The sequence below is a fragment of the Capra hircus genome, chromosome 10, assembly GCF_001704415.2.
Source record: "Capra hircus breed San Clemente chromosome 10, ASM170441v1, whole genome shotgun sequence".
In the NCBI taxonomy this organism is placed as follows: Eukaryota; Metazoa; Chordata; class Mammalia; order Artiodactyla; family Bovidae; genus Capra; species Capra hircus.
The window spans coordinates 86,097,740-86,113,880 of NC_030817.1; the positions used below are offsets into that span (position 1 = coordinate 86,097,740).

Genomic DNA, 16,141 nt, shown 5'->3' on the forward strand with positions numbered 1-16,141 from the left:
GCCCTTCCAGCCCACACAGGCCCTCTGCTCTGGGCTGTAAGGGACATGGGGTGGCTGAACATGCCTGCCCACCAGACTACCTGTCCCTGCGCACACCAGGAGCAGCCCCTCCTCCAGCCTGTACCATTCTGCCTACTGCAACCTAAACTTTTTCGCGGGACAATTCAGACAAGAAAAAGGACTGAGCCCTTTTGTGTACATTCCCTTTGGAGGTAGGGGGAGTATGGAGCAGACAGCCTAAAAAAGAACAGGGATAAAGATTATTAACAGTCCAATAGGGTGTGGGGGGCTATCCTGTTCTTTGGGGAGCCCAATGTCCAAGGCAGAGGCCGAATCTGCGCTCTAGAATTGATGAAAGAGTTAGGACACACCACACACCCTGAGAAGACTTGGAGCAGAAGTCATAAATGAGTGACTACAGAGTTTCTACAACAGAGGGAAGGATAAAGAGGGGCAGGCCACCTGAACTGCACGGGGGATCAGACAGGAAGGTTTCCTGGAGAATGTTTCTGTTTTGTTTTTAAAGAAGAAACTAGTCTTAGCAAGGAAGAAAAAGGAAGGAGTACTTGGGCAGAGGTGGTAGATATATTCACTCATTTAAACTATTTTTTGAGTTCTTACAATGAACTGAGCCTGATGCTGGGCACTGGGGATTCAGCAGTCTGCAGAACTCCCTGCCCTCCTGAAGCTTCCATTCTGTTTGGGGGTATGATGATAACAAATGAGTAATATGAACATGCTGTTGGGACAGAAAGTCAGCGGTGCTGGGAGTTCTCTGCACCCACTCAGGCATCCATATGCAAGCTTTGCACGCAGTGGGCGGGTGTAGGTGGCCTGATTGACACTGCCCACCCCTTGCCACCATGAATGTGGGTGATGCTGGGACTGATGGTTCCTAGAAACAGCTGCAAGAGAAGATATCAGAGAAAAATTACCCTGAAAAGCCCAATAAAATGCACCATTCATTTTAAGATAGGAAAGCTAGTATCGCTCTCTGCTCTCACCCATCAGTCCATTTCTGTTGACAAATGAGACACCAGGGCAGTGAGATGGCTGGGATGCTCAGAGATTTGACAGGAGCACAGTGGCTCCAGCAGGGAAAGCCCCGCCCCGAGGTGCCTCAGCATACGGTCGGCCCACAGCCCTCATCATCGCCGACCAAGGGCAACAGGACCCCTGGTCCTGTCCACACATACTTGTCAGGGGCTTTGGTCTGACACCCTTCTCCGTCTGAGACTCCTTTTAATACCCTATCAAGTTGATTTCACTGATTTCACAAGATGGAATGAAGGTCTGAGAGGGGTTGTGACACAACCCCTGGGGCCTCTGTGGGAGGTTAAGACCCAGGTTTGTAAATACCAACCTTTGTTAACTCATTCACTCCTCCGTCCATCCATTTACTCATCAGCCCATCCCCCAACCAAATGCCCTTCCCCCTATTCATCTATCCATCCGTCCATTCATTCAGCCACCCCCTCAGTCTACCCCCTCATCCTCCCATCTAACCATCCATCCCTTCCCACATCCATCCACCATCCATCCATGCACCCATCCATCCATCCTCCATTCATTTATCCATCATCTATCCATCCATCATTCTTCTATCCCTGCAGCCATTATCCATTACCTACTCTCCCATTATTCATTCTCCCCCACTTCCAGAAATAACTTGAAGAAGCTTCAACAAAAGACACACATAAAACAAAACCTTTAAAATCTGAGTTAAAAATGAGAGCTAATTAAATACAGGGATTGGAAGGGGAACAATTATTCTTCCACACCAAAAGAAATAACAGCATAAAATTTAGTCTTGAGTTCCCCAGCAGCAGGACAAAAATGAAGACAGGAGCTGGGCTTTCGTTTTTGACGACTCTGAGAGGGACTCCTCATCATTCAGTCTTTAAACGAGGGGCTGACATCGATGTTTTGGTAACAAATTTCAGAGGAAGAGCAGAAACACACTTTTTCCTTTCCCTAGTAAGAGCCATGGGCATGTTGTTGGGACCCTGTCCTGGAAGTTTGCCCAGTAATGACCTTCAGGTGACCTCTTCAGGAAGACCTTTGAAGGGTTCCCTCCCATGGATGACAAGATTTTCCTGCCTCCTGTGTGATGGGAGGGGTAGACAAGCAGGGGAAAGATAATCACACCCCAGATGATGGGGTAGAGAAGGGGACCCTTGAAAATACAACGGCGGTAGTTAGTCTCCCTTCCACCTGAAACCAAGGGAACTGGTACATGTTACCGCAAGAGCGATTTCAGTTAGACTTGGAGAAGACCCTCTAAACCCTAAGGATACCAGCACTCAGATGGAAGATTCTGTCTTGTGTCTTGGAGGGTGGGGCTAGGCCAAAGGCTGTTGGGCCCAGGCTCTCCCTGTGGCCCCCACTGACTGGGGGTCCGTACTGTGCTCCACAGGCCTGCAGCCCCCTCTGGTCGCACGAGTGTGGGAGCTCCTACTACACCACAGGGATGTGTTCACGGGTCAACTCCAACTTCAGGTTCTCCAAGACCGTGGCCCCAGCTCTCCAAAGTAAGTGGCTTCCAATCTGTAGACTCAGGCTGAGCAACCGGCAGTCCCTGCGAGGCCCCAGGCTCTGACCTCCCCATCCCGTGGCTACAGAGCAGAACTTGGACTCTAGCCCCGCCCAGCTCCGGCTCTCTGGGTAACCCCTGGGGTCACAATCCTGGTCCACCCTCCCCTACAGAGTGATGGTGGGGGAGTTAAGGTTATGAAGACCATCCTGACAGCCAGAGAGGCTCTTTGCAAACCTGAGTGAGGAAGAGATGGCCAGGTTGCCATGTACAGCAGGCAGGCTGTGCACTGCACAAATCTGGGGACGCGGTTCACTACTGGGGGAGTGTACTAACTACAGTGTGAATGGTGCCCTCTGATGTTACGCAGGGCAGCTGCCCTGTAGGTGCAGGGCCAAGGAGAACAGAGGTATTCCTGGTAACAGTCCCATCTAATCCGTGTTCCTGGACGTGAGGAAGCGCTGCCCAGCTTTCCCGGGGCCTCATGGAACACAAACCTCCCACTATCTCCACACCTGCCAGGAAAGTCTGGGACGTCAAGTGCAGACCTTGCCTCTGGCTTGGCTCTGAGCCTCACTATTTCCTGTGGGCCAAATACCATTGCCCAAGCAGCTGCGGCCTGCTTTATTGAGGGCGAGGGGATCAGCTCCTCTGGCTAAAGGCAGCCTCCTTCCGAACAACAGCGCCCAGAGACAGAAGGCGGTGCGTGGAGGAGGAGGGAGGAAGGGTCAGTCCTGCGGGGGCTGCGAAATGGTCCTCTTGGGGGTGATGAGGGGGCTTCGATTCTGTTCTCACACAACATCAGCGGGAGAGCAGAGGCAGCGGCTGGGCTGGGAGGAGGGCTGCAGCAGGTCACGTGAGGTGTGCCTCCCACCCTGGAGCTACTTTTCCCTCTGGGTTCAGCCTCCCAGAACCTCCTCCTCCTCACCCCGCTGACCAGCTCCCAGGACATTACCCCTTGCCCCCACCACCTCTGCCGACACCACGGAGGATCTAACTCCGCAGGTCTAGGATGAGGCCCCAGGTACGTGTACGCATGTGCGTGCACTTGTGTTCAGAAGCGTGTTCAGCCATGTTTAAAAATCACAGACCTAAAACAAGGCTCTTCCCGAGGTGTCTTGAAAAAATTTTTGAAATCTTAAGAAAGAGATCAGTACTAATAAATGCATTCTAATAATAAAACTGGCTTTAAAAGAAACCTGGTCCCTACCAGTAGATTAGAACCGCCCACCCCACCCCCAATCAAGGCTTCTCTGTCTCGTGTCCTCGAGGCTGCCGGCAGCACGCAGCCCCCCAGCACGTGCGGATCCACAGGTGTAGGGCCACGGAGCAGTGGAGAAGACAAAGTTATCGGCACCATCAGCCTGGAGGCGTAGGGCCATCACGTGCTACATGTAGCATGCAGGCGAGACGAGAGCCACCCACACAGCTTCTCCTAAAGCAGAGGCAACCCTGAGCATCCGAGCCACCCAGAGCCTCTGAAGTGCTCACAGAGCCTGAGACAGGCTCCTGGGCTCAAACCCACCGCCTTGCCCTCCTGGAGCACTGCTGTCAACGTGCTGCACGTCCACGATGCTGGAGTTACTGGAGTGCTGACTCACAAAGCACCACCCCCCCCACCCCGCTGTATTGCTATAAAGTAGATTTATTTGAAAATAGTGTGAAAATCCTCCAGTGAAAATACGCAGGTGCCCAGTATTTCAATGTGGTATAGTTTAGTATATATCATATCAGATTCATGATATCTTATTTCAGAGTAACCCCAGCTGTTTCACAAACAGAAATCAATTCCTTAGATGTTAAAAGATGCTTCTTCCATTTGTTATGGTACCAAGGTTTCATTATTCATTCTGTTGCTATTATTCATTTTAATTTGGTATTCATATTACAAGAATATAGAGAAACTTTCAGACTCAAAGCAGAGATCAAGGCACAAGAGCTTGACCTGATGATGTCATTACTACGTTAACAAACTGGTTTGGTTAAAAAAATAACACGAGGATCAGCTAAGATTCTTGAGTTCAGCCCGGGAAGCATCACCTTGTTAATTCTTCGTAGCAATCCTCTGCTATCGTTATACCTCTTTTACAGAAGCAAAAACCGATGCCAAGTTGTTAAGTAACTTGCCCAAGGTCAAAGCCAGAGGTCAAACAGTCTGATGCCAGATTCCACATTTCTAGCCCTTACACCATGCCTCCCTCCTAAGAAGTGAAGCCCATTCATTTGAGCTGAAAGTGGTAAATGCCAGCCTGCCCATTACTGTAAAATACACAATAATGAACCAATGATTTGGGCAGTGTTGGCTGCCTTCCAAACTAGGACCAGCCAATGGTGGTCAGTTCCTGATGAGGAGCAGAGGCATTCTGGCTTAACTGATGCTGTCTTTAGACTGCCAGCTCAGAGCCGTGGAGCAGGGTCAGGAATTCCTGGGCTCCTCTCTCACGTGGCCCAGATAAATGTTCAGCCTGAAGACGGCTCCCAGACCAGGCTTCCTTGGACAATCATTCAGGGAACCGGAGATTTGCAGACCCTGGCTCCCGGGGCAGCTGTGACCATGTCCTCACTTCGCAGGGTGCCAGACCTACATGGACATCGTCATTGTCCTGGATGGCTCCAACAGCATCTACCCCTGGGTGGAGGTTCAGCACTTCCTCATCAACATCCTGAAGAAGTTTTACATTGGCCCCGGGCAGATCCAGGTGAGCAGGGCTGGGACTCTTTCCTCCTCCAAACAGGCCCCCCCCCCAACCCATGGCAGATGCTGCCCTGTGTGGGGGAGTGTCTTTGCATGCACTAGAAAGATGTAGGTGAAAGGGCCAGCAACAGGGTCCTGCAGCCCAAGACACCCATCTCCACTGGGCACATCAAGGGACAGTTTGGGACATCACTAGGTGGGTCAACCACTGTCCTCTGGGTTGGACACCATCTAGTAACAAAAACTTTGATCAGCCAGAGAGTGGGAAGGCAGCAGAATCCTGCTGGGTGAGGCAGGGGAAGAATTAGACACTTTGATCTTACAGAAGAGACTGGGGAAGTAGTCATAGCTGCCAGGACATATTTGAAATGCTGCCTAGCCAGTGAGGGGGGAGGTTTATTCAGCATTGTTTTGGCAGGCCAAATGAGGACCAGTGAATAGAAATGACAAGGTGGTAGATTTCAAGTCATCTGAGAAATTATTTATTTAATAACTTTATTTATTTCTCTTTGGCTGTGCTGGGTCTTCGTTGCCTGCAGGCTTTTCTCTAGTTGCAGCATGCTCAGTAGTCATGGTTGCTCCATGGTGTGAGGATCTTCCCAGAGCAGGGATCAAACCCGTGTCTTCTGCATTGACAGGCAGACTCTCTACAACCGAGCCATTAGGGAAGCCCTAGGAGATTGCTTTGTAACAATCAAAGCTGTTAAAAAGAGGGTGGGCTTTCTCATTAAGTGATGCGTTCCCTACCCCTGGTAGACCATCTTTGAGGGTATGCCAGGTGAAAATTCAGCATTCGGAAATGCACTTTTACCAAATAAACTCTGTGGGCTCATCCAACGATAGTATTTGTTCATTCTAGTCCTACTACAGGTAGAGTTTGTTTATTCTTTTAAGATTTTGTTTCTTTTAAGAATATTAATATTTGAGGCTAATTAATATTTCAGACTTCTCTTCCAAAATATAACGAATCTTAGCTCCAGATTTTGGTGAACAATACCGTAGCCCATCCTCCCACGCTGTTCCTAAGACTTAGATTTCACTTCTATGCTCAACTTTTGTCTTTTTAAGTAAGAAACTTAATCTGCTGGATCTTTTAGGTCAGTCTCCTCTTTTGATAGGTGCCTCCCACTTGTCTCACCAAGCCAGCCATTTATTCCCAGGACTTTGCATTACCTGCTTCCCTTTGGCTTAATCCCTCACCCTTCGGAAGGTCCCCAGGCCTCCTCACTCCTGAACATTCCCAAAGAGATGACTCCAGGAGGCCCCATCACCGAAGGGCCAGCCTTCAGGGGTCAAGACATTCGGTTGCCCCTCCTTTTCCTCGCAGGTTGGAGTTGTGCAGTACGGAGAAGACGTGGTACACGAATTTCACCTCAATGACTACAGGTCTGTAAAGGACGTGGTGGAAGCTGCCAGCCACATTGAGCAGAGAGGAGGAACGGAAACCCGGACAGCATTCGGAATTGAATTTGCTCGGTAAAAAAAATAATAATGATAATTTTTCCAGATCTTAGATACTGTTCTAGTTATCTATTGCTGCCCCACAAAATTTAGTATCTGAAGAGACAATAATTAATCCCTCAAAGTACTGGGCATCGGCTGGGCTCAGCCATCACTTCCCCTTAGATTCTCTCATGTGGTTGAAGTCTGGTGTTAGCTGGGGCTGTGGTCATCTGAAGGCTCAACTGGACTGGTCATCCAGAATGGCACGCTCACGTGGCTTGGCAGTGGAGGCTGGCCATGGGCTGGGAGTTCAGCTGAGGCTGGCAATCTGAGCCCCTGTGCGTGGGCATGCAGCTTGACACTCTTACTTTATGGCAGTCAGTCTTTGAGAGGAAGTTTTCCAAGGGACCCAGGCAGGAACTCCAAGACTGCCTGTGACCTAGCTGCAGAAGCCCCAGAATAAAACTTCTGCCATAGTTTTCTTTTGGCTACACCACACAGAATGTGAGATCTTAGTTCCTCGACTGGGGATTGAACCCCTGGCTTCTGCAGTGGAAGCATGGAGTCTTAACCACTGGACTGCCAGGGAATTCCCTGCCATAGTCTACAGTTGAGCAAGTCTCTAAGGCCAGCTCAGGTTCAAGGAGAAGAGAATTTAATTTCCCTCCTTGATGGAGGAAAGGCAAGGTCACGTCACAGAAGAGCCTTTGGGGGACAGGGGATATTTTTGCAGCCAGCTTCGGAAAATATCTTCTACCACTGAGCCCCTATCAAAAGTGTGTGGGTCGCATGAGAACAGAATCTTCTTGTGGGGTATTTTTCATGAGTGGAATGTGAGTAACAGAGTCAAATCTAACATCTGAGATTACAGAGCCATGAGGCTGGTTCTTTAAACGTGACACAAGTACTCACAGTGATAATGAAGGTTATTTATAGCCATCCAGAGAGCTACGTGCTTATTCCAGTGACCCTGCCGTTGCTCAGAACGCTGTATCCACCCGCACTGGAACCAGTGAATGATTTTAAAGTCAGTTTCCCCAGATCTTTCCAGCTGTAGCCAAAACTCCCAGGATGACTGTGTCCAAGGCATTGAGATTTAAATGTAGAAATTTTACACCTACAAATATGAGCTCTGCTGTGTTCATTGAGACCACAGTCCCATTACGTTGTAATCCCCCCTCAAGTAGGTTTAGTCAATGTGTTTAGCAGAATTCCACAGTGTGGGAGCTATTTTGTAGTGACATGATTTTGTGTGGTCAAAGAGTAAGTTTTTTCCAACCTCACGATTCTTTATGATTATACGCTCTACCAGCGTATTTCTGTTTGCTGATAAAACTTTCTCAAGCTTTTTCCCTAAATGAGCATCTCTGTTTGTAAAGATGGCTCTTACTCACCCTCCTGAGAAATGGGCCCTTGTTGCTATTTTGTCTTCATGGGGGTGAGCCCCTGAGACCCCCGCGTAGGCCCTTGTGAAGTGGCCAGTGCAGAACTGAGGAAGCCCACACCCACTGAGCTATCTGTGAGAAGCTGACTGACTCCCAGTGGGTTGGAGACCACTGTTTCCATCTCACTTTGCAGCCCATCTCCCCCAGGCTAAGTGTAAGTGTGCGACTCACCTAGTGACTTGAACCATCGTGACTCACAAGCACCGCTGGGGTGTGCAACCTGCACCTCAAGTAAACTTTCAAATCTGCTCTGCCTGGCCAAGTCTGCAGTCCAAATTACAGCTGGCTCCTTTTAAGGGCAAAGGTTTTCTTTCCTCACTCAGCTATTCATAGAGCATTTTTTTCTGTGCACCTACTAAAATAGAAGATCCAGGCCATGGACTTGAGGGTTTATAAAAATGGTAACTCGTGATCCCAGGCTTAATAGGGAAGCTCTGATAAGTGTCAGCCTAACTCAGTGAGGATGAGAGAGGAAAGGCTCCAAGGGAGGATCTTGGGAGGACTGCCAGGATTGGGGGACATCTGACCTGTCCCAGGAAGATGTCAGGATTCCAGCAGGGAGAGATAGAGAAGACATTCTGCCCCAGTAAGAACAGAGGAGAGGGAAAGTCAAGGAACATTTATGTTCAGAGCTTTGCTCTGAGCAGTTTGTGTTGGGGGGATAGTAAGCCCTGAAGCTGCAAAGAAGGTTTGGAACTAGATTATGAGAGAGGTACTGTTGTAGCCAAAGCAAGCATGAGTGGCCAGTGAAGGTTCTTAAGGACAAGAATGTCATCATCAGGCATGTGCATGAAGGTGACTCTGGCCACGTGTGGCTTTAGGGGAGGGGGCAGGACGGCATTGTGATGCCACCTCTGTTCATGCAACACCTTTTATTGAGCATCTACTGTATGCCTCACCCAGTTTTAGGTACTCAGGGTGAATCAGTGAACAAAATAGATAAATGTCCTGCCTTCATGAAGCTGAGGGTGAGGCGGACAATAAGCAAAAAAATAATAATAATAAAATAGTATGCTAGAAGACGCAAGATATGGTGGGGAAATGTTCTTCTTGTTTAGTCGCTAAGTTATGTTCAACCCTTTGCAGCCCCATCAACTGTGGACATATCAGGCTCCTCTGTCCATGGGATTATCCCAGCAAGAATACTGGAATGGGTTGCCATTTTCTTCTCCAGGGTATCTTCCCAACCCAGGGATCGAACCTGTGTCTCCTGCATTGGCATGCGAATTCTTTATCACTGAGCCACTGGCAAGCCTGGGGTGGGGATGGGGGTGGTGGGAAATACAGCCTGGTAAAGGCAAAGCTCCAGTACTTTGGCCACCTCATGCGAAGAGTTGACTCATTGGAAAAGACTCTGATGCTGGGAGGGATTGGGGGCAGGAGGAGAAGGGGACGACTGAGGATGAGATGGCTGGATGGCATCACGGACTCGATGGACGTGAGTCTGAGTGAACTGCGGGAGATGGTGATGGACAGGGAGGCCTGGCGTGCTGCGATTCATGGGGTCGCAAAGAGTCGGACACGACTGAGTGACTGAACTGAACTGAAAGGCAGTCAAGCAGGTTGGAGAAGGCAGATATTTAATCAGCATTAATGGGGAAGTCAGGGAAGGCTTCACTGAGAACTAACATTTGATTGGAGACTTGAAGGAGGTGAGCAAGTTGGCCAGCAGGGTGCCAAGTGGAGGAAGTTCCAAGAGGGAGAAGCTCCGATAAAGGCCCTAAGACAAGAATGTGCCTGGTGGCCCCAGGGTCAGGGAAGATTCCAGCAGGAAGAGGGGTCAGAAGGGTCACTGAGGGTCTGGCGAGCCACTGTCAGGACCTGGGAGTAATGGGAGCCAGGACAGGATTTGAGCAGAAAGGAGACATGCTACGACCTGCTTTCTCCACCCGGTCACCCTGGCTTCCAGGTTCACGGAACCTATCGTGAGCATAAAGCTCTCACTGCTCTCCAGAAAGTTAGTCTAATTTACAAAGCAACAAACCCAAGTCTTTTACACAGTACAAATTCACAAGTTTAAATCTGATGACTCATGCCAGTATTTACGCAATTACAGATTCATACAGATATTCATACCATTCCACTCTCTGGAAATATAATCCTGAAATGTCCTTGGCTCTATATGTAATAGAACCTGTGTTTCCCTTGCCATATTTTTTTCTCCTGAAGTTTCGTTCCTGGACCTGGCCCTCCAAGAAGGTCTGGGAGCATATTGAGTCTCCTCTGAGGGGCTCGTAGACTCCCTCCACTGAGTTGGGCTTAAGCCCAAAATATTCTCTTTATTTTGTCCTGTCAAGTGTGCCTCAGTCCACGCCTCATACTAAAATTAGAGGTTTTTTTTAAAGCCAGCATATCCAGAATATCATAGAATTTCTCAGAGAGTGGCAGATGGTCCATTTCTCTTAACTGGTAGCTTGAAAATGCTCTGAACTAATTTAAATTTTGTGACTTCCTCAGCATCTAAATCATGCATGTCAGCTCATCAGCTTGCCGTGTAACAAAAGATACCTCTCGTAACCAATGCCTTGGAGCCTGGAGGTGGAGTTTAACCTGGCATCATGGTGCTTAAATCTGTGGGTCAGAGCCATGAGGAATTACTGCAGTGCCTAAAGATAACATTTGTTTTTAGTTCCTCATTGGAAAATTCAGAACCTCACGGTCTGAAGGAGAGTTGGCCACACAGGCACCAACAGCTAGTGATGGTTCAGGAGCCAATTTTTTCTGCTTCATAGACGGGTCGCCAGCTGCGAGGAGTCTGTCTACAGCATGCCAGCCCCCAGGCCTCTGGCTGGACAGCCCGGCAGGCAGGCCAAGCACCTGCTCTGGCCACTGAAAACAAAATAAAAAGCAAGAAAGAAGAATATTTGTCATAGAATTTGATATTTAATAGTCCCTAAAATAGAATCAAAGTGGTTCTCCTGGGAAAAATCTTTGTCACGCTTCATCACACACATTTGCTTGGGTGTTGAATTGCTCTGACTCATCACCTTTTCAGATCTTAGGGGAGTGGTTCTCAAACCCCCATGTTCATTAGAACTGTTGGAAAATTCTGGTGCCCAGGTTACACTCCGGAGATTCTGATTCCATGAGTCCAGGTAGGGCCTGGCATTATTTTTATTTTAATTCCCCAGGTGATTCTAATGTGTGCTAGGGTTTTTGAACCGTGAAATTAGGGCCTCTAAAGATCTTCACCTGACCCTGAACTCCCCTCCCAGAACCACCCCCTCCCTCTGCTTGCCCAAAGCAGCATGATCAGGACTTGAGAGGGTTTTTTTAAAGTCACTTTTTAAAGACAAGCAGATTTGAATGTTGCTCAGTTTCATAAAAAGAAATGAAATTGTGCCATTTGCAGAGACGTGGACAGACCTAGAGCCTGTCATACAGAGGGAAGTAAGTCAGAAAGAGAAAAACAAATACATATTAATGCATATATGTATGTGGAATCTAGGAAAAAATTATATAGATTAACTTATTTGCAAAGCAGAAATAGACACACAGACGTAGAGAACAAACGTATGGATAATGGGAAGAAGGGGTGGGATGGATTAGGAGATTAGGATTAATATATTTACACTATTGATACTAACTCATGAGAACCTACTGTATAGCACAAGGGATGCTCTGTGGTGACCTAAATGGGAAGGAAACCCCAAAAAGAGGGGCTATGTGTATACATATATGTAGGTATATGTATATGTGTACATACATGTATGTATGTATATATGTGTAAACCCAGGGACCAAACCCTGATCTCTCACATTGCAGGCAGATTTTTTTTGCCAGCTGAGCCACAAGGGAAGCCCACAGAATGTATATATATAGCTGATTCAATTTGCTGTATAGCAACTAACACAACATTGTAAAGAAACTATACTTCAATAAAGTTTTTTTTAATTTTTAATAAATAAATATAAAGACAAGCAGATTTAAGACCCATCTGAGCAGCCAGTGGACAAGTAGTCTGGGTGTATCAATCCAGCTTCTTCTTTGGTTTGAGGTTCCAGCAGCTGTAGAGTTGCCCTGAGAGCTTAGCCCTGGCTCCCGTGGCCACGCCTCTGCAGGAGTTTGGGGGGTTGCCCCATCTCCACTTCCCTCTGTGACCCTCCCCTGTGCTCGGGTTCCAGCTCAGAGGCTTTCCAGAAGGGCGGAAGGAAAGGGGCCAAGAAGGTGATGATTGTCATCACAGATGGGGAGTCCCACGACAGCCCGGACCTAGAGAAGGTGATCCAGCAAAGCGAGAGGGACAACGTGACCAGATACGCCGTGGCTGTGAGTCCTGTCCCACACACCGCCCCCCATCCCTACCTTCTAGAGGCTTTGCCATCAACCTCCTGGGGACTCTGTGCACGGGGGAGTGTTTTTTGGCCAGTGAACTACACATCCGGGCCCTCAGATGGGCCTGTCCTTCTTACGTCTTCACAACAGCCATGGGTTTTTTCTTCTCCCCATTGCCAGGCAGGCTCTGAAACCTCAGAAACTGGAAAACACCTCCAAGCCTCCCACCTCCAGCATCCTAGCTTAGAGCAGTTGCTTTAGCCTGCCCTGGGTGTGTGTGGGAAGTCTGTGCCATGTCCTGTCTGTCGCCCCTGCCCCCCGTTCCCTGGCAGGTCCTGGGCTACTACAACCGCAGGGGGATCAACCCAGAAGCTTTTCTGAACGAAATCAAATACATCGCCAGTGACCCCGATGACAAACACTTCTTCAACGTCACGGACGAGGCGGCCCTGAAGGACATTGTTGACGCCCTGGGGGACAGGATCTTCAGCTTGGAAGGTGAGCACCGCTTCCTGAGAGGTGCTCGTGGTCCTGGGCTCCTGGCAGGCGAAGCCCACGTGAGGGAAATCCAGCCCCGCAGGGACTTCCCTGATCGTCCAGTTGTTAAGACTTCACCTTCCAATGCAGGGTTCCATCCCTGATCCGGGAGCTAAGTCCTGGCCAAAAAACCAGAATATAAACAAAAGAAGCAATATTGTAACAAATTCAATAAAGACTTTAAAAAATGGTCCACATTAAAAAAAAAAAAAATCCAGCCCCACCGGATGAGAGGGTTTAGAAGTCCTCCCTCCCTGATAAACCCCAGTGCTCCCATGCTGGACGTGAGGCTCCACACTTTCCAAACAGCCTTGAAGTCTGGTTTTGCTGATAAGCTCCTCCTTTTACAATGGAGGTAACTGCAGTTCAGAGGGACTAAATGACTTGCCAGAGCTCCCGCCACTTGGGAAGGAACTGGGGTTTGAATGAGGGTTGCCAGATATAACAAATATAAAATATAACATTTGGGGCAGACATACTAAAAAACCATTCACTGTTTGTCTGAAATTCAAACTTAACTGAGCATCCCGTATTTTATCTGGCAGCCTGAGTTGAGCCCAGCTGAGCCCGACTCCACAGCCTGGAACACTTACTCCCCGAGTCTTGCCGCCTCCCACCCCACCGTTTGCAAGGTTTCCTCAGACTGTCTCGCTCCTTCTGATTCAAACTCCAGTTTTGATTTGTGCAGGGCTCCTTTGCACCATATATTGCTGTAGGGGGGGCCTTGCCATACTGGATTCTCTTCTACCATATGGGAGGAGTGTCAAAAGAAAGAGAAGGCAGCATAGCATGCCAGAACCCCAGCAGCCTGCTCTGCATTGGAAATGATGAGCTACAGACACAGGAGAAGAGAAAAACTAGCCCTCAAAAACGATGATGAAGGAACAGAGAGTAGGGACCTGGGTTTGACCCTTACCCTAGAATTAAACATCCAGATCAGTGAATTTATTTTCAAAATCGTTGCCTTGTGTGATAAGAACATTGTCTATGTCGACACGTCAGAGCCCCTCTGTGGGGAGGAGCTTTTGACACACATGGGATTCCTTGCGCAAATCTGTGGTGGTGACCACTCTTCCTCCTAAGGGTCGATTTACAATTTGGGAACCATCCAGAGGCATCTGGAACCGAATCTGGTGAATAGTAGGAATGGATGAAGTGGGAAATTCCATTTCTTGCCAACAATGTAGGTGATTTCTTTCCATGCACTTTTCTGGATCTTTCCCCTATGTTGACACTCTCATAGTATGCGTGCCCTGTAATATGAGGTATTCCAATCCCTTTTCAGCAGGGTTGCTAATAATAAACCCACATGGCCACCTGGAAGGGGCCTGCTATTGGGGTGGATGAGCTGGACTCAGACCTGGGGCCCCGTCTCACCTCACTGAAAGTGCCTCCAGGTCACAGATGCTGGGGACTGAGCTGCAGACATGTCTGGCGCTAAGAAGTCATGCACGCAGCTATCTTTCGGTCCCTCTGTTTTAGGCACGAACAAGAACGAAACCTCCTTCGGGCTGGAGATGTCTCAGACGGGCTTTTCCTCTCATGTGGTGGAGGTAAGGATGGGTTTAGAACTGCCCTCCCACCCTCTCACTCTCCTTAGCTACCTAGGTCATTATCCTGCCATTCCTGGGCTGTCTCTCATCCCCCTTGCTCTCTTCCTTGGGGTCTCTCTGCCTCTCGTCTCTGTGGCTAGAAGAGGGACATCCAGATCAATTTATAATTAGCTGTCTCAAGCCCTCTCTGTCCAGGGTGCTGATGGGGACATGTCCCTCAGGACTAAGGGTCCTGTTTGGTCCAAAAAAGCCTTGTGCAAAAACCAGGCCAGAGTGGCAAAACCCGTTGCCTGGGCTCTAACAGTGCCCTGCATGCCAGAGGCGGCCTGTGTGTGAGGGCCCAGCCCTGTGTCCATGTGGGCAGAAGTCCCAGATGTGCTCCAGCAGGCGGCCCACAGGGGCCTCTCAGAGTGCGAGCTCGGCGTCATGTTGCAGGGGTCCCAAGCAGACCCGTGGTGTCACCAGCATCGGGCTTCGTCTGGGGCACATGCCTCACCTGGATCCGATTCTCAGGATGGGGCTGAAACCTCACAGGATTGCCAGAGGGGCACATGCATGCGTGCTCAGTCACCCAGTCGTGTCCTGCCAGGCTCCTCTGTCCGCGGAATTTTCCAGGCAAGGAGACTGGAGTGGGTTGCAATTCCCTGTGCTAGTGGATCTTCCCAACCCGGGGACTGAACCCGCGTCTCCTGAGTCTCCTGCATTGGCAGGCGAATTCTTTGCCATTCAGCCACCTGGGAAGCCTGCCAGAGGGGCAGAGGAGTCCATAGCTGTGAGCACGCTTTACTTCTAAAGCCGTTTGGAGGTTGAGCCCTGCCTGAGAGTACCTGTGGGGAAAGCCTGTGTTACTGGTATCAGCACACGCCCCTGTGAGCACACTCCGGGCTGACAGGTGCCCTGGGTTTGTGTGTGTGCTCTGCCCAGCTGGCCCCATGGGAAGGGGTCATGCCTCCCAATCTGCCAGAAAAGGCCTATCGGTCCATCCCACTTCTACATCACTTTCACTAACCCCCTGAATTCTCCCCACTCCTCTGTGAGGTGAACGTGGCAGGGTTCCTTATTCCCAGTTTCCAGGTAAAGAAGCCACGTCCCGGGAAGGCCGAATGACCTGCTGAAGTGACACAAGTGAGAGAAATATTAGCCTCATGCTTTCCCCCCACACTGAGCAGCTGTTCCATGAGAGTGGGTGGAATCTGAGGGGGTGCTGAGTCAGAGATCCCAGATCGGAGGGGAGAGGGATGGATGCCCAGCACACAGCGGGCAGATGGACGGAAATGTGGCTCCCGCTCAGCGTTTCCTGAGCTGCATCTGGACTGTCATGCCCACTGAATACAGCAAGACATGAACATTACTGCTCTATATGGACAGTGGTCATGCAACATGTGCCGAGCACTTTAGTTTTTTCCAGAAAATTTCTCATTCATGCTCAAAAACAGCCCTGCAGAGTCGGCAGATGGTAATAGTTGTCCCATTGTAGGTGGTCACATTGGCAAATCTTTTCAATGCCTTTTCTGTGCTGGGCCCTGTGCTCTATCCCAGGAGGTACAGAGGCAAGAGCCCTGCCCTCAGGGAGCTCCCAGTCTGAGGGTAAGGGGCTGCATACCAGGAGGGGCAAGGGCATCATTCATTCACACAGGTCAGGCATCAAGTTCTGTGTTCC

At 49.4% G+C, this 16,141-nt stretch overlaps 1 protein-coding gene across 2 annotated transcripts in view; it reads left to right on the plus strand.

The window, feature by feature from the left end:
• ITGA11 (integrin subunit alpha 11) overlaps window positions 1–16,141 on the plus strand; it is a 136,150-nt gene that overhangs the window by 72,853 nt on the left and 47,156 nt on the right. For both annotated transcript variants that reach the window (XM_018053595.1, XM_018053596.1), the window contains exons 5-10: window positions 2,417–2,531; window positions 5,105–5,232; window positions 6,556–6,704; window positions 12,241–12,385; window positions 12,724–12,889; window positions 14,411–14,481. In XM_018053595.1, the coding sequence (XP_017909084.1) occupies window positions 2,417–2,531; window positions 5,105–5,232; window positions 6,556–6,704; window positions 12,241–12,385; window positions 12,724–12,889; window positions 14,411–14,481 (774 nt within the window). The remainder of the gene's footprint in view (window positions 1–2,416; window positions 2,532–5,104; window positions 5,233–6,555; window positions 6,705–12,240; window positions 12,386–12,723; window positions 12,890–14,410; window positions 14,482–16,141) is intronic.